At 40.2% G+C, this 21,523-nt stretch overlaps 1 protein-coding gene across 2 annotated transcripts in view; it reads right to left on the minus strand.

Annotated features, from left to right (window-relative positions):
• Positions 1-246: 246 nt before the first annotated feature.
• The window catches only part of LOC116464301 (arf-GAP with GTPase, ANK repeat and PH domain-containing protein 11), a 28,628-nt gene continuing 7,351 nt past the window's right edge, over positions 247-21,523 (minus strand). For both annotated transcript variants that reach the window (XM_032147573.2, XM_058435028.1), the window contains exons 2-9: positions 21,279-21,466; positions 20,841-20,909; positions 18,469-18,537; positions 15,783-15,817; positions 8,417-8,523; positions 5,743-5,778; positions 2,474-2,525; positions 247-1,853 (exon numbers count right to left, since the gene is read on the minus strand). In XM_032147573.2, the coding sequence (XP_032003464.1) occupies positions 303-1,853; positions 2,474-2,525; positions 5,743-5,778; positions 8,417-8,523; positions 15,783-15,817; positions 18,469-18,537; positions 20,841-20,909; positions 21,279-21,466 (2,107 nt within the window). In that variant the 3' untranslated portion in view covers positions 247-302. The remainder of the gene's footprint in view (positions 1,854-2,473; positions 2,526-5,742; positions 5,779-8,416; positions 8,524-15,782; positions 15,818-18,468; positions 18,538-20,840; positions 20,910-21,278; positions 21,467-21,523) is intronic.

Raw genomic sequence — 21,523 nt, forward strand, 5'->3', positions numbered from 1 at the left:
TATGAACGTTTTTTCAAATATATTTTCACACATCTTATCTAAATACATAATACAGAAGCCTGTGTGACTTGGGCAACGTGGCCCAGGAGGGCCTAAGACTAACACATCCACCTTGGCAAAAGGACATAAAATATGTCTTATGGTCAGAAAAATCAACATTTTGTGTATTTACTTAGTTTACGAAAAGTACTGAAAATGCTATTATTAGCTGAATCTGTGATTTCCTTTTGAAATTGTGAGTTATCCTTATTTTTCCCATTTTATTTTTGCACCAAGGAGACTGCAGTCAAATAAAACAGATACTACACGCACTCGTCGGGGCAGCCGTACTGCAGAAGCACGTTGATGCACTCCTGGCTGGAGGCCTGCCGGGCATAGGTCAGCGCTGTGTTCCCGTGGGCATCTCGGGCCATGACGTCCACCCCGTACCAGAGCAGGAGCTGTGCCAGGACCACATTACCCTTGCGGCAGGCCAGATGGAGCGCCGTGCAGCCGTCTCCCTCCCCACAGGTCTCGTTCACCTCCTCACGGGAGCCATGTGCCAGCAGCAGGATGACTGTCCGCAGGTCCTCATCAGCGGTGGCCCGCAGCAGGTGCTGGCCCAGGGACAGCTCAGTGCAGGGTACTGGGGCCAGAAAGAGCTTCTTCTCATATTTGGAATGGATCCACCGCTCCTTTTCTTCCCTTGATGACTCTGCTGAAGGTTTTGTCTGCCCCTGGCTGCTCCCTTCCCAGATGCTGTTGGCTAGGTCATTGCCAATAGACGACATAACCTTCAAGAGCTCAACTGGCCAGTCATCCAGGTCCAGAGATCGCACACGGGAAAGGCGGGTGCCAAGACTGCGGTGGATTCCTGAGCATTCAATACACATGAGGACTCCCAAGTTCAAACTGGCCCACTTAGGGTTCGGGGTCTCACAGTCCACACAGTGGGAGTTCCCACGCATGTTTTGGATCGACTGCAGGGCCATGGCCTCGCTCTGGCTGGTCAGCTGGAACTTGCTTTTATTGCTCTCACATGACTGCAGGCTGGCCAGGATCTGGCTCTGGATGACTTGGACCCAGGCGTCCCGCTCCTCATATGTCGTGGCTTTAAAGTGCCACGTTTGGCCAGTGACGGACACAATGATAAACGTTTCTTCTTGTTCCTCAGCAGTGCTGGACAGGCCATCATCTTTTAAGTTGTTGGTGCTTTTCTTCTTTAGGTGTTTCTTTCTATTGGCATGAGGAGGCGGGGGCGGGCTGAGCTTGGGGCTGGTGGTGCTGGAGATACTGGGGCTCATGCATATGGAGTCACCCAGCCCAGTGTCTGAATTGGCTGAGATACGTAGACCGTTCATGTTCTTCGATAGGCCACTGCTTTTAGAGCTGGAGATGGGCACGCAGGCCGATGTGGCTAGGGGTGGCCACTTTCCTGGGACTTTGATGGTAGATGTCCGAAGGTCAATCTCTTCTTCATGAATATTCTTCACATAATCACCTAAGCTTGAATAATAGGTGAGCATGCCATTGGAACACAGGGTGACATGTTTCTTTTTCCATGTCTTCAGCCATTTCCCACTTTGCTTTAAGAGCATGCCCTGTTTAATGGGGATGGCTCTGCCGCCCCCGACGGTGTGAGCATGACTCTCCAGGGCTTTCTTCTCTTTGTCTGGGTCACTCCCTTTCTCAGATGTAAACAGGTTGGACCAGCACACGGACTGCTTGCAAACGGACGTGGGTGTGTTGGCAGTGGGAGGAACACTGATCTGAAGGTCCTCCTGGCTGGTGCTGGGAGTCGATGGAATGGAGGAGGAATAGTTATTTAAACTCCCACCTCTATTTCTTGTCTGGGTAATGTGCATGGTGGAAACCTGTGTGGAACAGAAGGAGGAATGGCTTTGAAAATTGGGTAGTGACTTGCAGGGTCCTATAGACAGCTCACAATTATCTTTTAAAAAGATACATTTTCTGGGCCAGGCACGGTGGCTCACACCTGTAATCCCAGCACTTTGGGAGGCCAAGGCGGGTGGATCACGAGATCAGGAGTTCAAGACCATCCTGGCCAACATGGTGAAACCCTGTCTTTACCAAAAAAAAAAAAAAAAATTAGCTGGGCATGATGGCACATGCCTGTAATTCCAGCTACTTGGGAGGCTGAGGCAGGAGAATTGCTTGAACAGGGACCTGGGAGGCAGAGCCTGCAGTGAGCCAAGATCCCACGATTGCACTCCAGCCTGGGCTACAGAAAGAGAGTCCATCAAAAAAAAAAAAAAAGATACATTTTCTGTTGTTTGGATAGTATATTTACTCATACTAGCTCACTAACAGAGCTGCAGATCAGTTCTTATTCCAGCTCATTCTTTTTACAACACTTAAGATGACTAAATGCAACATGAAATGGGGAAGATTTAAAAAAAGATGCCTTTGACTTCAGCATGAAACAGATACAAGTGTACGATGAAAATACAACCTCAATAAAAGTGCCACTTACCGTAAATGAGTATAAGCGTTCATCAAATATGCTCAAAGATCTATCTGCATCTCTGTAAAATAAGAATGTGCATTACTTCAAAAACTGTTAATATCTTAGTATATTTGTTTAGTAAAATACTGCCTCCTGTGTGCTTTGGTGTTTACTTTACCAAAGCAGCTTTTACGAATTCTCCTCCTGGATCCTGACTTGCAGAGGGTTTCCTGCCTTATTCTTTCTCAGCACATCATGGCCTGTACCGTGAAGTCTTTTATACGATAACCAGTCAGAAATGCCCATAAGTATTGACTCTCCCTAACAGGCAACGGCAATAAACCAAATATATTTTCACTTTTCTAACCACACATTGAAACACAAGAATATTCTACAAAGCAGTAGTAGTAAACTTTAATAAATGTAAATGTGATTCAGATTTCCTAGCTTCCTTTCTCTTTAGTTCTCTGTAGTATACACTCATGATGTATTTATGTATTTTCTGTTGTTTGAATGACAAACTCATCTGCCTTTTTAAGAGGCCAGTCTTTGATGAACTTTAAACTTTGTAAAACTAATAATGCATTATGCCTGTGTATAAACCAGTGGTTCTCCAAATGTGCTCTGTGGACCTCTCGGGATCCCCAAGACCCCTTCCAGAAGGCCTGAGGTCATAATTGTTCTTTTTTTTTTTTGAGACCAAGTTTTACTCTTGTTGCCCAGGCTGGAGTGCAATGGTGCGATCTCGGCTCACGGCAACCTTTGCCTCCCAGATTCAAGTGATTCTCCTATCCCAGCCTCCCGAGTAGCAGGGATTACAGGCACCTGCCACCACTCCTGACCTCAGGTGATCCGCTTGCCTCGGCCTCCCAAACTGCTGGGATTACAGGCCTGAGCTACTGTGCCTGGCCAACACTGTTCTGAATAATACTAATTAAACCTGAGAAAGCTGATGAAAAATTTTAAAAATTTGTAAAAGTAATACAAAGTCATTGCCTGCTTTTTCATTGACACTTGCCATGATTGTATAAAAGCAAAAGTGGGTACAACGGCTGGTTTCTCAGCATAAATCAAGGCAGTGGTACCAATTATATTAGTAGTCATTCTATTCTTCACTGTCCCCTACAGTTAAAAAACATAGCCTGAATTTCTTAAGAATGTCTTTGATGAAGCAGTAAAAATTAATGTTTTTAAATCTTGACATGTCTCTTTAATATTCTGAATAAGTGGAAAGTTAACGAGAAGTGCTTTTTTTGTTGTTTTTAAAGAATTCGTGATTTAATTGTGAACTGAAAAATCACTTTTTTCACAGAACATCATTTTTATTTAAAAGTACAACTGGGCCAGCGCAGTGGCTCACGCCTGTAGAATCCCAGCACTTTAAGAGGCCAAAGCAGGCAGATGGCTTGAGCTCCTTCAGGAGTTCGAGACCAGCCTAGGCAACATAACGAAACCCTGTCTCTATCAAACATACAAGAAAATTAGCCTGGCGTGGTGCCACGCATCTGTGGTCCCAGCTACACAGGAACCTGAGGTGAGAGGATTGCTTGAGCTGAGATCATGCCAATGCACTCCAGCCAAGTGACAGAGTGAAACTCGGTCTAAAAAACAAGTTCTATGATCATTCTCAAAAACAAATGAAGCGAGAGGTTGTCACTTCAAGGGAAATATGTATTTGTTCCCAATGATAAAATTTAAGCTTTCCTGAGGACTTTGAAAAACTTGTTCCTTCTACTGTAGGCTTGACAGCTTTTCAATAAAGGTGTGTTAAAGTAAGATTGGTGGTTAAACTAAAAGTGATTTTTGACACAATAAAACATAAACCAATATATTCCAAGTAATTAATGCATGATGTTATAAATGCAAGTATGGAGCAAAAGATCCACTTACTGTGCAAGAAAGATCAATGAGTACTGATGGAATAAACTTATTAATATGTAAAATGCCACTGTAACTAATTTAAGAAACCACCACTTGTGAAGTTTTGATTTAGTGTTAACAAATACCTACAACTGTCTGAAAACTTTAAAAATACACCTTCTACCAACTACATATTTGCATGAGGTTAGGTCATCTTATTGCTTCTTTTTTGCTTTTTTTGAGACACAGTCTCCCTCTGTCACCCAGGCTGGGGTGCAATGGCGAGATCTCGGCTCACTGCAACCTCTGCCTCCCAGGTTCAAGTGATTCTCCTGCCTCAGCCTCCCAAGTAACTGGGACTACAGGCATGCACCACCACGCCCAGCCATTTTTTGTACTTTCAGTAGAGGCGGGTTTCACCATGTTGGTCGGGCTGGTCTCAAACTCCTGACCTCAAGTGATCCGCCCACCTCAGCCTCCCAAAATGCTGGGATTACAGGTGTGAACCACCGCGCCCCACCAGCTTACTGCTTTTTTTGTTTGTTTGTTTAGACAGAGTCTTGCTCTGTCACCCAGGCTGGAGTGCAATGGCATGATCTCAGCTCTTTGCAACCTCCGCCTCCCAAGTTCAAGCGGTTCTCCTGCCTCAGCCTCCAGAATAGGTGGGACTACAGGTGCGTGCCACCATGCCCAGCTAAGTTTTTGTATTTTTAGTAGAGACGGGGTTTCGCCGTGTTAGCCGGGATGGTCTCGATCTCCTGACCTTGTGGTCCGCCCGCCTCGGCCTCCCAAAGTGCTGGGATCACAGGCGTGAGCCACTGCACCCAGCCTCTTATTGCTTCTTTAAAGTAAATTGCAAAGAAAGCTCTAGAGAATCCATTTGTCTCTTATTAAGCTCAACATGAGAGACTTTAAATAATATAAATACATGACACACTTTTTACTCAACTTTTTGTTGTAGAAAAGTTATTTTTCAAAGAAAAATTTCTGTTAACAATACTGTTCTCAAGGAATATTTTCTGTTGTTACAACCTGGGTCATGGGTTACTACTGACATCTAGTTTGTAGAGGCCATGAATACTGCTAAACTCTCTGCAATGCACAAGCCAGTCCTCACAACAAAGCATTATCTAGCCCATAATATCAACAGTGGTAAGGCTGTGAAATCTAAACGAAAAATAGATTTTGAAAAAAATTTCAATTGTATATTTCTACCACAGTAAATATCAATATAATCAATATAAACACATACTCTTTGAGATTCTCAATCATAACAATTAAGAGTCTTAAGGAACAAAGAAAATACAAATAATTTGCTTTGATATTTTAGTAGGCACAATACAGCTTATGATGTCTAGAGCTGTGACCTAACACTGAGCTTGATATCTTGCAAAGTAATTAGCTAGAATAACAAGACAGGTTTCTAAAAAGCTCACCTTTGCATGATATGATGAGGTATCTCCAAGGTCACACTGTGGAAGGAAAAAAAATTCATAACAATAGATGTTATCATTTGTTAGGCCTGAAGACATTTTTTAAAAAGGGGGCAGAGGAAACTCTCCTAGTGGCCCTGAAATTCAAATTTTCTAGATCAGAACAGTACCATAAGGGCACTTTGTTTTCATTTCTTCGTTTGTCACAAAAATATGAGAACCAAAATGCGAGGAAATATGCCATTAGAAGACGCGTTTCTGTTGGTGATTATAATATATAAATAATAACAGATTTCCGTTATATGCTTTTCTACCCACGAAACCTTTCATCCCATGCGATTTATTTTATGTATTTATTTATTTTTTGACCCAGAGTCTGTCTCTGTTGCTCAGACTCGACTGCAGTGGTGCGATCTTGACTCCTCACAACCTCCACCACCCAGGTTCAAGCGATTCTCATGCCTCAGCCTCCCAAGAAGCTGGGACTACAAGTTTGCGCCACTATGTCCAGGTAATTTTTTTTTTTTTTTTTTTTTTTTTTTTTTTTTTTTTTTTTTTTTTTTTTTTTTTTTTTTTGCGGGGGGGGTGGGTGGATGGAGTTTTGCTCTTGTTGCCCAGGCTGGAGTGCAATGGTGTAATCTCAGCTCACCACAACCTCTGCCTCCCAGGTTCAAGAGATTCTCCTGCCTCAGCCTCCCAAGTGGCTGGGATTACAGGCATGTGCCACCACACCCAGCTAATTTTGTAGAGTGAGGCTCAAAACAACTGAGGGAATGCAAATCTCAATTTTAGTAATAGGTCTACACAATATTAGCGCTTTTTAAAAAGCCTGTAACATTAGCATGTAAGATGGGTATGTCTGTAGTGCTTCAAGTAGTTTTCATCTCTGAAATAAGTTTAAAATCACAGAATTTAAAGTTACATGCTGGAAAGGAACAATGACCTTATGTGACATTTAATTCAACACTCATTTTACAGATCAGGGAAACAAACCTTAAAACTGACTTGCCCAAGGTCCCACCAAATAGGAGCAGTTTCTCGTCCTAAACTCAAATTAAGCAGTGGCTCTCAAACTTTGCTGCATATTAAAACCACCTGAGAAGCTTTAATATGTGCCTCATCTTCAACATGAGACATTTTAATTTAATTAGTATTGGGTATGGCTTTGGGCATCAAGGTTGTTGGTAAAAGTTCCCCAGGTGATTTCAATGTGCAGCAAAGTTTGGAATGATTGAGCTGGGGTGAAAATCAGAATCTTCTGGGATGCTTTTCTTCACAGAAAGATGCCTCACATCCATCCCTATTTTCCTGAAAGTCTTCTTAGTGCCTAGAGATAGAGGGAAAGTGGAGATGGGAAGATACGTGTGTTTGCAGACCTGTATTTTGAAAAAAAACCTTGCATAAGTGATCTCAGTGAGTTCTACCTATCCCACTGACAACAGTGCACTACTGATTCATGATAAAACATTTTTCAAAACATTTTCTTGAAGCCAATTTGCCCTATTAATTTGCTCAATAAACCTTTATTTCACCAATAGTGAATACACCAAATGATTATTTCTCAAACTTGCTGATGGCAAGTTAAAACTTACTAGACTTTCAAAAGTAGACTTCTAAAAAGTAGAATAATCAGGAAAAAAGCACGAAATTTGTTTGAGCAAAATTAATCTTCAAAGCTGCTTTTGAATTGTATGCTAACATCTCAAAATCTTTGAAACTCAAAAGAAGCCAGGGACTCTAGTCAAAGTAATTTTTGTGTATGTGTGCTCAAAGATTTAAGAGACTTGGCTGACTACAGACATTTAGTGATTACTCAATAGGTCCCAAAGCTCAGGACTTGAGACAGAGTTTGAGTTCAGTTTTTGTTCGAAACACAATTTCCTCTCAACTATTGTTAAAAGGGAGGGAGGAAAGTGACATTATGATGAGTGTAAACTTGCCACTTTTAATTGAAGTAAAAGTTACTGACAATTGAATTAGCTAAAAAGCCTAGTGCATTTGAAACAAAATTGTTTATAAGCTAGTTAGGTTTACAGAATGAAAAGTAAAATTAAAGATAAAGACAATAATATTCTAAATTAGCACTTTCCAAACTGTGTTCTAAAAATCAAGACTAATAACCCAAGGAGATGAGAATAATGTACACTGGACAGCCCCTATGGAGCTGGTGGTGGTGTTGGTTGTTGTTCCTTTTAAAATAAACTTCATCTCAGGGTGCTCTCAAAGCGCATCTTTGTGGCCCACGAGGTGCTCATGCACCATGGGAGAAATTCAAATGCAGATACACTGTGGTGCCAGAAGAAGAAAAGCTGTTCCTTCTTCCAAGGCTAATGTCCAAAGTAGTGCACACTGATTTAGGCCTATAATGCATTGAAAAACTTAGTTTTCACAAAAAACATTCAAGAAAGGGAACCTACCCTTCTCACTGTGTTCAACATTGTCTAAAGGTATAAAGGCATCAAAAAGATACACTGTTTGTGGGATTGCTTCTTTGCTAACTGATTTTTCCTTCCACCACGACGTCTAAGATTAAAAGAGAAACTGATACTTACTATTTAGAATCTGGATATCAATATATGGTTGATTCCAATTTCTTAAACTGATTGCTGAAGAGGACAACCAAATGGCTGAAATAATTTTAGAATAAAGGAATCTGGGACAGTATAGTTGTACTCACGATATTATTGTCATTGTCATTGTAAGATAATGCTGGCTGGCTGTGCTGTCATCAAGGAATATTGTCAAACACGAGCTGTATTTTTGACTGAAACGCTCAGTAGATACCTGAAGGGGAAGGGAAGTATAAGTCAAACTTATCAAAGTGTATTTTTTTCTCAGTTAAAATGTCAAACGACAAAGCACTAAGATATTTCTCACACTCTATGAACTGCCTGAGTGGTATCATGTGCACTCTACAGAAAACCCACTGGAGGCTCTCAACTTCCAGAGATGATGTTTAAGATACGGGTTATAAAATGCTGCCCTTAATATGGTACCTGTCATCAAACCTAACAAGGATTTTATGAATTACCGTTAAAAATAATGGGAAAAGTCGGCTTCGCACTGTCTCAAAAAAAAAAAGAAAAGTTTAAAATAAGATTTCATTGTTTTTTTCTACAGCTATATAAAGCAGCCGAGAATTTCTATTATTTAATTAATTAATTTATTTATTTATTTTTGAGACAGAGTCTCGCTCTGTAGTGCAGTGGCGCGATCTCAGCTTACTGCAAGCTCTGCCTCCCGGGTTCACGCCATTCTCCTGACTCAGCCTCCTGAGCAGCTGGGACTACAGGCGCCACCACGCCCGGCTAATTTTTTGTATTTTTAGTAGAGACGGGGTTTCACCGTGTTAGCCAGGATGGTCTCGACCTCCTCACCTCGCGATCCACCTGCCTTGGCCTCCCAAAGTACTGGGATTACAGGCGTGAGCCACTGCACCCAGCCCTTCTATTATTTATTTACTATGATAAAATGTAATGTATTAAATAATCCTGCTACAAGAGCATTTTACTGCAGTGAATACAAGACTAATGCATTTACTAAATTACTAATCCTAAATGTATTATTTCAGGTGATATTGTTACAAAAGAAGTGTTTCAGATTCAGAGGCTCTGTGTGCCAGGGCTGCTAGGCCACCAACAAGTGAGGAAGCCACAGGTTTCTCTAGTCCTATTTTCTTATGTGGAGGATAAAAAGAGTATCACTTAAATATTCTCTCACACCCTGAAAACAAATGACAACTTAAAAAATCTTTCACTTCATGTTTAAATAAGACTGCCATGACATGACTCAAATGAGACTCTCAGAGTATACTTTGCATTCATTTCAAAACTTGATCAATTTCATTCTATAGATCATCTGACCTGCACCTAGCCATTTTCCTGCTCTATCCCTGCGCTCTGCCTGGAATACTGACTGCTTTTCTCTTTCCTTGCTTCAGCAAGCTTGACTCCAGCTACCCTCTTGGATCTCTTTGTCGGCAGCCACACCAAAAAATGTATTTTTGTACACTAATTAGTTGAACTCACCACTGCTTACAAGATGCTAATTCCTGCAGAGGATTCCCCTCATGAGAAAGTATGCCTCTACATAGGAGTAAGGGAGGGCCCTTACTCTTCCTACCTCCAGCTGCTGAGCATAGAATTTTGAGTAAATCCAAAACTTTGACAAGTGTTTGACAATTCAGTTATCATTTGGAAGATAAGTCTTACTACATTCAATTACAGCAAAAACACTACTAACAGTTTACTGTTTATAGGTATTATTTAAGGTAGTCACCAAATAGAAACAAATAATCTAACGTCAGTCAGCATAAATCAGAGTATGAAATTTTACGATATTTAACAAGAAATGGAAGGGGTTACTTAGTAGTTTTAAGGTTTAATGACAAAAACTAGAAAATAATCGTACCTACTAATTTAGTAAGTCAAAACCAAAGCCTTACCATCAAAGGTGCAGTACCCGTTGGATGCCGATGCCCACCCACTGACTTCTCCTGCTGTACCTGCTGCCTCTCATTTTAACCCATTAAAGATACTAAAGTTGTTTTCCTTGTAGACATCTTTCACCTCCTTGGTTAGGTCTATTCCTAAGTATTTTATTTTAGTTTAGTTTAGTTTTGCAGCTATCAGAAAAGGGGTTGATTTCTTGATTTGATTCTAAGCTTGGTCGCTTCTAGGGTACAACAGAGCTACTGATTTGTGTACATTAATTTTGTCTCCTGAAACTTTGCTGAATTCATTTATCAGTTCTAGGAGCTTTTTGGAGGAGTCTTTAGGGTTTCCTAGGTATATGATCATATCATCATCAAACAGCAACAGTTTGACTTCCTCTTTACTGATCTGGATGCCTTTTATTGCTTTCTCTTGTGTGATTGCGCTGGTTAGGCCTTCCAGTAGTATGTTGAATACAAGTGGTGAGAGTGGGCATCCTTGTCTTGTTCCAGTTCTCGGGGGGAATGCTTTCAACTTTTCTCCCTTTCAGTATTATGTTGGCTGTGGGTTTGTCATAGATGGCTTTTATTACATTGAGCTATGACCCTTGTATTCCAATTTTGCTGAGGGTTTTAATCATAAAAGGATGCTGCATTTTGTCAAATGCTTTTTCTGCATCTATTAAGATGATCATGCGATTTTTTTTGTTTTTAATTCTGTTTATGTGGTGTATCACATTTATTGACTTATGTATGTTAATCCATCCCTGCATCCCTGGTATGAAACCCATTTGATCATGGTGGATTATCTTTTTTTTTTTTTTTTTTTTTTTGAGATGGAGTCTCTCTGTTGCCCAGGCTGGAGTATGCAGTGGGGTGATCTTGGCTCACTGCAACCTCCGCCTCCCAGGTTCAAGCAATTCTCCTGCCTCAGCCACCTGAGTAGATGGGATTACAGGTGAGCGCCACCATGCCCGGCTAACTTTTGTATTTTTAGTAGAGATGGGGTTTCACCATGTTGGCCAGGCTGGTCTCGAACTCCTGACCTCATGAACCGCCCGCCTCAGCCTCCCAAAGTGCTGGGATTACAGGTGTCAGCCACCGTGCCTGGGTGGATTATCTTTTTGATATGCCGTTGGGAACTACAAAGCATTGCTGAATGAAGTCATGGACACAAACAAATGGAAAGACATCCCATGCTCATGAATGGGTAGAATGAATATTGTGAAAATGACCATATTGCCAAAAGCAATCTACAAATTCAATGCAATTCCCATCAAAATGCCACCATCCTTCTTCACAGAACTAGAAAAAACAATCCGAAAATTTATATGGACCAAACAAGAACCCGCATAGCCAAAACAAAACTAAGCAAAAACAACAAATCTGGAGGCATGACATTACCTGATTTCAAAGGCCATAGTCACCAAAATAGCATGGTACTGGTATAAAAATAGGCACATACACCAATGGAACAGAATAGAGAACCCAGAAATAAACTCAAATACCTATAGCCAACTGATTTTCAACAAAGCCAACTAAAACATAAAGTGAAGAAAGTAAACCCTATTCAACAAATGGTGCTGAGGTAATTGGCAAGTCACATGCGGGAGAATGAAACTGGATCCTCAACTCTCACCTTACACAAAAAGCAACTCAAGATGGATCAAGGACATAAATCTATGACCTGAAACCATAAAAGTTCTAGAACATAACATTGGAAAAACCCGTCTAGACACTGGCTTAGGCAAAGACTTAATGACCAAGAACACAAAAGCAAATGCAACAGAAACAAACAGGTGAGACTTAACTAAAGAGCTTCTGCACAGGAAAAGGAACAATCAGCAGAGTATACAGACAACCACAGAGTGGGAGGAAATCTTCACAGTCTATACATCTGACAAAGGGCTATTATCCAGAATCTATGAGGAACTCAAACAAATTACAATTACAAAAATATGGAACCGGCCCAAATGCCCATCAGTCAATGAGTGGATAAAGAAACTGTGATATACATACATATATATATATGAGGAATACCACCTCAGCCATAATAAGGAATAAATTAATGGCATTCCCAGCAACCTGGATGGAAGTAAGACTATTATTCTAAGTGAAATAACTCAGCATGGAAAACCAAATATCATATGTTCTCTTTCATACGTGGGAGCTAAGCTATGAGGATGCAAAGCCATAAGAATGATACAATGGACTTTGGGGACTTGGGGGGAAAGGCTGGGAGGAGGGTGAGGGATAAAAGACTACAAATTGTGTTCAGTGGCTACTGCTCAGGTGATGGGTGCACCAAAATCTCACAAATCATCACTAAAGAACTTAGTCATGTAACCAAATGCCACGTGTTTCCCCGAAAACCAATGGAAATAATAAATAAATAAAGTACAGCATTTTTCTCAGCAAACATAAAATAAAACAAAGACTAAAGTTTACATTTTTCACTCTCCTTTTGGGCAGGACAAATTTTAGATATGTTTTTAAAGAATTAGTAACTTTTTTCCTTTTTCCGAGACAGGGTCTCCCTTTGTTGCCCAGGCTGGAGTGCGGTGGTACAATTATAGTTAACTGCAGCCTCAAACTCCTGAGCTCAAGCGATCCTCTGCCTCAGCCTCCTGAGTAGGTAAAACGAAAGGCGCATGCCACCAGGCCTGGCTAATTTGTTATTTAACCTTTTTGTAGACATGAGGTCTTGCTATGTTGACCAGGCTAAAAATGAACAAATCTTAATTAACTTAAATATTTCTAACACTTTGGGCATTCATGAAAACAGCTCCATCTATGTTGTGAAGTAATGGGAAGTATATGGCAGTGGATAAAGTTTGAATGAAAGTATTAAACAACGCCTTAGGAGAAAAGTGTAATATGCTTATCATAGATACATTAATTTAAAAAATTCTCTGGCTTAACATCATTAATTATACTCAAATTAGACTTTGATTTAAACAGAGGTCCTAAATTTGGATTAAATATAATAGATTGACCACAAATTTATTTCCTCTCCTTCCGGAAGTCTCATTAGTCATAAAATAAAGGTTACACGCATGACCAGCAGAGAAGGTTGACAGAGATAATTTTTAATAAACGCTGAGACATAAAAAGTAGATAAAGGAGTGGTAAATAACACGGAAGCACAACTTTGGTGCCTACAGAAAGTGACTGGAACAGAAGCCAGCCAGTTTGTCTTGCAGAACTAAAGGCAGGTTGTGAACTTACAGGCAAATGGCACTTTGGAAAGTAGGGTAAAACGTAAAAAAAAAAAGCCAGCAAGGTCAGTTGAAAATCTCTAACTAGAGCCCCAAGTCTACCTGTCCTTCCATCTGACAAGAAACTTAGATGTGCGTTCTCTGATATATCAAACCTGAGAATTTCTGGCTCAGAGATACCATGGCTTAAACCTGAGATATAAAGGAAACTGTACACCAAAAATGGAACTCCAACTTTCTTCGCTAACTCTGCTTTTGGAAAGCAAGTGGCCATGCTTTTACTTTCCAGGCAGAAAACTGGGAGATCCTTCTCAGAAGAAACTGAAATGTCTTGAATAAAGATCCCCAGATAATACACTGAGGTCTCCCAAATGAAAAGCTAGTGAGGCTTCTAAGGCCTCACACTGAGTGCTATCAGTTAACAGAAATCCTGCTTCCAAATAAAGCAGGCCAGGGACCACCACACATTGGAGGGAAGCCTCCAAGAAAAGAGATCAAAACAATAGAAAAAAGGAATTCATGGGACCAGTCAAAATCAGGAGCAAAACTTAAAAAAAAAAAAAAAAATCTTAAAACACTCTCAAAAAATATAAAATTCAATAGAAATAGTAGAGGACAAAATCACAGAATATCCCAGAACTAGAATAAAAAGACAAATTGAAAAAAATCAAAGGGGAAAAATCAAAAATCAATGCAGGTATACTGGTCTAAGCAGCCTAGCGTCTGAATAACAAGACTATCAGTAAAAAAGTAACAGAGAAAATAAAAAAAAATTCTCAAGAAGAGATAGTCTACAGGTTTAGTAGCCTCAATAAAATGAAAAAGATCCCCAACAAGCTGTTATAAAATTTCAGCACCTCAGAGAGAGAGATCCTAAAAAGCTTCCGCAGATACCTAAAACCTGGTTGTAAATAATGTATCATACACTGGCAACAGATTCAAGAACAACACTGTAATGAGAGCACAACTGCAAAATGTCTTCAGAACCATAAAATTTAGATTCAACCTAGAGGTGTACTCTCTATCAAAGAGGAGGGATTTTAAGACTGGCCAGCTCTCTAAACATCTCTACCCAGGAAAATGTGTTCAAGCACAACTAGAGAGGATAACAGGACAGAAGGAAACACAGAGTCTAGGACTCAGGCGATCCCACACAAGACAGCAGTTATGTGAGATCCCAAAAGACTTTAAGGAGTTAGCCCAGAAAAGCAGACATCGAGCATATCTAGGGAAACCCATGCCACATTGAACTAGCATGACAAAAGGCCAAAGAAAGTTGCCCCCCACATACACACAAAAAGGAACAGATGTGTTTTCGCAGATGGAAAGTATCTTTGAAGGGCATGTGATAAATGCTACAATACTTGGGGGAAAAACAGCTGTTAGAAAATAGGCAAATGAATATAGTCAGAAAATTAGCTTCATGCTAAAAAATAATGGATGTGAAAGCAAACAGAGCACCCAGAGGCTACTTATGATATTTGGATGGATAAACTAACGTAGGCTAGGAAAAAAAGAGAAGATCCAGGAGAATTGCAGAAGTGCTCAGATTTCAGAACTGTTTCAGAGATAGGATGAAGGATATGTAATGCAGAGGCACAGTGAAAACACCGTATGACTTAGCAGTGAATAATATTTGCAGCGTCATAATCATGTAAGTATTACTGATTTAATTAAAAAGTGTGCTACAATTGGAAGAAACAGAGGGAGAAACACAAGATCATGGTGTAGTGAGGAAGGTATGCTTTTATCTGCCGTGATAGAAAGTCAATAGACAGTGCTGGCAATTAACTTAGCTATTCTATTTTTGTTCTTTCATTAAAAATAAGATTAAATATTTAAGGCACTTTTTTTTTTTTTGAGACAGAGTTTTGCTCTGTCGCCCAGGCTGGAGTGCAATGGCGCGATCTCGGCTCACTGCAACCTCCGCCTCCCAGGTTCAAGTGATTCTCCTGCCTCAGCCTCCTGAGTAGCTGAGATTACAGGCATGCGCCATCACGCCCGGCTAATTTTGTATTTTTAGTAGAGACAGAATTTCACCATGTTGGTCAGGGTTGTCTCAAACTCCTGACCTCAGATGATCCGCCCGCCTCGGCCTCCTAAAATGCTGGGATTACAGACGTTAGCCACCACGCCCAGCCTTAAGGCAGATCTTTTGAACCAGACTATTGAAATTTAACTTAAATGTCAGAAATCTTTAAAAGATGGACACACTAAGCTAAAGACTTTTCTGGATAAATTTAATACTTAGGAAAGTAGAAGAGATTTAGAAAATCCACAAAAAAGAGGTCCATGCTACCACCACCAGGTCCACATTGTAATTTGAAGAAATCAAGAGAGACATCCTTTTATGTCAAACTATCAATTTCTTAACTATTTGAGTGTTTACTTACATGGTTTGTATAGTTGCTTCTTCTTATTTCTACAACTAAGAATAAAAAAAAAACTGGTCACTTCTGATACAAATACCATAAAATAAAAGTAGTTGTTAACATCTTACTGATTACTGCTATATAAAATGAGACAAAATTCCATTAAAAAATAATTTTCAATAATTTATAATTTAAATTATCTGGCATGATTAATTTCATAAAGTCAAATCGAAAAACTTAGCTTTTCATTTAGTTTACTTTTTGTTTCTATTACATACAAATGAAAGAATCCTCATGTACAAAAGAAAAGGGCAAAAAAATTAGGCCAGATGAAAAATTTAGCTAATAAAACGTTTAACTCTTGCATATATGAGCCATGATCCATTAGTATTCTCTCATTCTGCATTTACACATAGCTTACTTTAATTATCAGACTCTAAGAGCTAACAGCTCTAAGAACTACTTCCTGACCAGGCACCTATCTCTAGATGCAACAGAATCCCTGTAAGCATCTTGCACCACACTTAGTGGTTATCTACTAATATGTCACTAAAAACAAAACAAAATTTAAAAAGGGTCTTTACACAACTGGAAAGTAACCTATCTTAAATTCTTTTTTTTTTTTTTTATTTGAGACGGAGTCTCACTCTGTCACCTAGGCTCGAGTGCAGTGGCAGGATCTCAGCTCACTGCAACCTCTGCCTCCCAGGTTCAAGCGATTCTCCAGCCTTAGCCCCCTGACTAGCTGGGACTACAGGCATGTGCCACCATGCCTAGCTAAATTTTTTTTGTATTTTTAGTAGAGACAGGGTTACACTGTGTTAGCCAGGATGGTCTTGATCTCCTAACCTCGTGATCCACCCACCTCAGCCTCCCAAAGAGCTGGGATTACAGGAGTAAGCCACAGAGCCTGGCCTAAATTTTAATGTTAAAATGAGTATACAAACCTAATTGGACATGGTGTCTGCAGCACAAAAAATCATTTTTTTTCCCTAAAAAAAGGCCAGAATAATAAAAGCCCCAAGAGGGACTTGGACCATGCTTTGTTTCCTACACTGCCTCTGCCTTTGATGCTGGAAGGGCCTTGTAGGCAAAAGTTCCTACCACTGAAGACTGAGGGACATGGAGTAGCTTCTCTTTTACTGCTTCCACACTCTCTAGGTGTGAGAAGCCCATGGCTCTGGAAGGAACTGGGAAATACAATTCTGATATGTTTTGATATGTTTCCCCTCCAAATCTCATGTGAACATGTGACCCTTAATGTCGGAGATAGGGCCTAGTGGGAGGTGTTTGGGTAATGGCGGTGGATTCCTTATGAATGGCTTGGTCCCATCCCCACCGTAATAAGCAAATTCTCATTATGGTATATTTAAAAGACTGTGGTACCGGCCGGGTGTGGTGGCTGAAGCCTGTAATCCCAGCACTTTGGGAGGCTGAAGCAGGCAGATCACTTGAGGTCAGGAGTTTCAGACCAGCTTGGCCAACATGGTGAAACCCCGTCTCTACCAAAAATACAAAAATTAGCCAGGTGTTATGGTGCCTGCCAATAGTCCCAACTACTCGGGAGGCTGAGGCAGGAGAATTGCTTGAACTTGGGAGGCGGAGGTTGTAGTGAGCCGAGATTGCGCCATTGCACTCCAGCCTGGGCAACAGAGTGAGACTCCATTTCAAAAAAAAAAAAGAGTATGGAGTGTGGTACCTTCCCCCTTCCCCTCTCTCCTCCCTCTTTCACTGTGTGGAACCACCTGCTTCCCCTTTGTCTTTTATCATGTTTGTAAGCTTGCTGAGGCCCTCACCAGAAGCAGATGTTGAAGCCATGTTTGTACAGCCTGAAAATCTTTGAGCCAATTAAACCTCTTTTTGTTAAAAATTACCCAGCCTTAGGTATCTCTTTATAGTAATGTAAAAAATGAAGACAAATTCGAACCAGAAATAACTGACTCAAGATGGGCAAAGTCTACTCAAACTATAAAAACAAAGGTTAGAAACTCCCATGTTTTACTGTGCTGCATTACTTCGCATATTATTATAGAACCCTCACTTGTATTCTTACTGTTTAAGTTAACTGGAAAACTTGGCTGTGTATGGCTTCTTGGCAAATAAATGAGGATTTAACATAACATTAAGGGAAATAAGCAGGAGTAGGGCATGTTTAAATTTACTTACATCAAATGAAAAGGTTAATAACCCAAAAGTTTTGAGTAGCATAAACTCGGATGTGGTAAATGAATGTGGTCAGAGGACTGTGTAAGAGGAGGCCCAAATCACAGATTCAATCCCTGATGATAAACAACTATGTTTTTTAATTTGTTTAAATGAAAACCAAGCTGAAGCCTAAGTTCTATCATTCATCTTTAAAATGTACTCTTTGGAGCAAGGGAAAGGGGATTATAAATAAAGATAAATCTATTAATTATAAATAAAGATAAATCCAAGAATTATAAAGAGAAATCCATGACTCCTCCATCACATGACAAATTAATTGTGTCGATAAAAAGATGGCAAAATGTATAAACAAAAAGGTTACACATTTTCACTAACATCATAACACCTAAAGGAAAGCATATCACGCATTAAAATAAGACAAGTGAACATGTGAAAAGGTGACAAATTTAAACTAATATGAGTTTTTCTAAATACTTTCTATAACCTGATCAAACAAGAGCTTTTATTCTTTCTCTTGACGGAAAAAACGAGGTTGTCTCACCATCTGTTTGAGAGTTCCTCTGGAATATTGTGCTTGCCTCTGGATTGGCAGAAGGGTTAAACTCCAAAGCTATATGCATAGAGGAAGAAAAGAAAAAAAGATGTAATCATTGATAAAAATTTATCAACTCGTTTATTCGACTGCTGCATTTAGGCTATTTCACTATCTCTACTTTTATTCTTATCCATTGAAATGAATGTATAGACATAAGATAGAGCCAGGCAAGATGGCACATGCTTGTAGTCCCAGTTACTCAGGAGACTGAGATGGAAAAATCACTTGAACCCAGGTCAGGAATTTGAGGCCAGCGTGAGGAACATAATGACACCCTCCTTTATTTAAAAAAAAAAAAAAAAAATGTAGAGGTAAATGTTGGCTTTGAGTTGTATAAAATCAACTTTGCATAAAATAAATCAAGACAGCAGTAAGTTTTAAAAGACAGGTCTATTTTATAGGCAAAATATAAGATGTATTCTAGAGTTTTTTAAATTTTTAAAAAGTAAATTCAGCATATCTGTCACTTCCATGTCATTCTGAGGACACAGAACCTTAGTTCTGTTAAGTAGCTGTCTTCCATAGTCATGTGATATCTCTAAGTCTTCACTTCTTCATTAGCAATACATAGGGAGAACATACACAGGCCTTATTTGTATTGGAAAGGGCCAAGTGAGACATACATAAACTGTGTTGTAATCCTAAAGAATGACAATAAAGAGTCATTTTTGGGCTCTCATCCAACACTACCCATCTACTAACTGGTGTGTAACATCACTCAGAGGCTTTCCTTACATCACCAAGCAGAGTATAAGTTTACACAAGTACTTACACACTTTGTGTATAAAGGTATAATCAATTAATTCACATAATATATTTGTTTATTCTAAAGCAATCCTTAAATATCTTGAAAAGTGAGGATAGTACTTCCAAGTTACAAAATCACACTCATAATGAGTCTTAATTATCCTACCTCTTTAAAAAGTAAGAGCCCAAAGTTTAAATAGAAGAGCTATAACACATTCCCTCTACAGTAATGAAATCTCTGGCATTTAAATGAAACCAATAAGCCAACTGGATTTAATATGTTTATGATGCAATGTTTTCTATTTTGAAAATTTTAGTTTTTATTCAAGAACCATATTATTACCCAGAATTACTTTTACTTAGATTCATCTCTTTGCAAAATTTTAGAGGCAAACCAACTAATTGTTTTCTCTTTTCTACCGCCTCTCATCCCCCGCCTCTCCCAGCAGTGTAGAGACTAAAAAACTCCAACTTTCTTTCCTTTTTTTTTTTGTGAGACGGAGTCTCGCCCTGTCACCCAGGCTGGAGTGCATTGGCGCGATCTCTGCTCACAGCAACCTCCACCTCCCAGGTTCAAGCAATTCTCCTGCCTCAGCCTTGTGAGTAGCTGGAACTACAGGCATGCCCCACCACACCCAGGTAATTTTTGTATTTTTTTTTTAGTAGAGACAGCTTTTCACCATGCTAGCCAGGCTGGTCTCGAACTCCTGACCTCAGGTGATCCGCCCGCCTCAGCCTCCCAAAGTGCTGGGATTACAGGCGTGAGCACCAAGCCCGGCCAAAACTCTAACTTTCTTATCTTTGAATGAGATGCTATTGTCAGGAGGGGAAAGGACAAAGGGGGAGCCATGGCAACAAACACTCTTACAGGGAAGGTCTGACATTTTAACCTGCAATCTTCATATTACACATTAAAAGTCTACACTGACGTTTCATGTCTTTTGAAAGTTTTGACCATGAACCAATCCCCACCTCTCTTTTAGAACAAGGAGGTAAATAAAGTCTGTTAAGTCACCAGAATAAATCTGGAGACACATTTTCTGTTAAAGTAAGAATTTTAAAGTAACCAGAGTTACTAAAGAGCCTCATAGGTAAACTCCTTTGAGAAACCCCAAACACACACACACAACCATTTATCTGCAGCCCTGGCTGTGACATTTCACACCTTTCACAATTATTTTAAGCACTCTCCTTTTTTCTTTTTCCTTCTGTGTTCAAATTACAGTTAGAAGAAACTAAGCAGCTTCTATTAAGGTGACTTAAAGCAGCCCATTAAGAATACCATATAGCCTCTCCCATGGCAACCTCTATTCTGATTTTAAATAAGAAATCCCCAAACATTTGAATATGAACTGTCCTGAGATTTAGCTACTTTAACAAAGGAAACAATTAGGCATTTACCTGGTTCCTTCACTTAGGTACCATCTGGACAGGTACAAAGAAAAAATAAGATGGGTACTGAAAAGTTGGGATATTTGAGTTTTCATTGAGAAAAGGAAGAGAATAGTCCAAAGAAGCCTAAACAAAGTCCCACAGGATAATAAATAGAGCTACAGACAATGTTGTCTCACCATCTGTTTGAGAGTTCCTCTGGAATATTGTGCTTGCCTCTGGATTGGCAGAAGGGTTAAACTCCAAAGCTATATGTATAGAGGGAGAAAAGAAAAAAGATGTAATCATTTATAAAAATTTATCAACTCGTTTATTCCACTGCTGCTTATTCGACAAGAGCCATAAATAAACGGTCCCATACCAGCCTGGGAGAATGAGATGAGAGAGCAAGAACTGGGCGATTGGGAGGGGAGGCGAAAAGAAACTGACTGGACTCACTGGGGAAAGACTAAGGGGTGGGAATGCAAGGTGGAGCCAGCTTTTGTTCCTGGCCAGCCCCCAGGAAAGCTGGCTACAGGCAGAAAGGAGCTCGAAGTGGGGGATGCCTCAAAGGGAACCTTGGGGGCAGCAGCAGCCAGAGGCAAGCCGAGGGCAGATGGCACCCGTCACCTCCTTACCTTTAGGCATCTCCCGGTCATAGATGTGGTGCATGTGGAGGTCCTCACCAACTTCAACAGTCACCTCAGCAGGCTGTACAGCAGCAGCCATGGGCGCTCCTGCCAACCTGTCCCCAAATCCTGCCTCATAGATCTCAGATTCAGAGGGACACACCGACGACTGTTGCTGGTCAAACTCGAGGGCGACCCTGGGGCGCACACAACAGGTCAGTATGTTCCCCATGGGGTGCCTCTACTGTCTGCCA

The sequence above is a fragment of the Hylobates moloch genome, unplaced genomic scaffold, assembly GCF_009828535.3.
Source record: "Hylobates moloch isolate HMO894 unplaced genomic scaffold, HMol_V3 SCAFFOLD_382, whole genome shotgun sequence".
NCBI classification, from domain to species: domain Eukaryota; kingdom Metazoa; phylum Chordata; class Mammalia; order Primates; family Hylobatidae; genus Hylobates; species Hylobates moloch.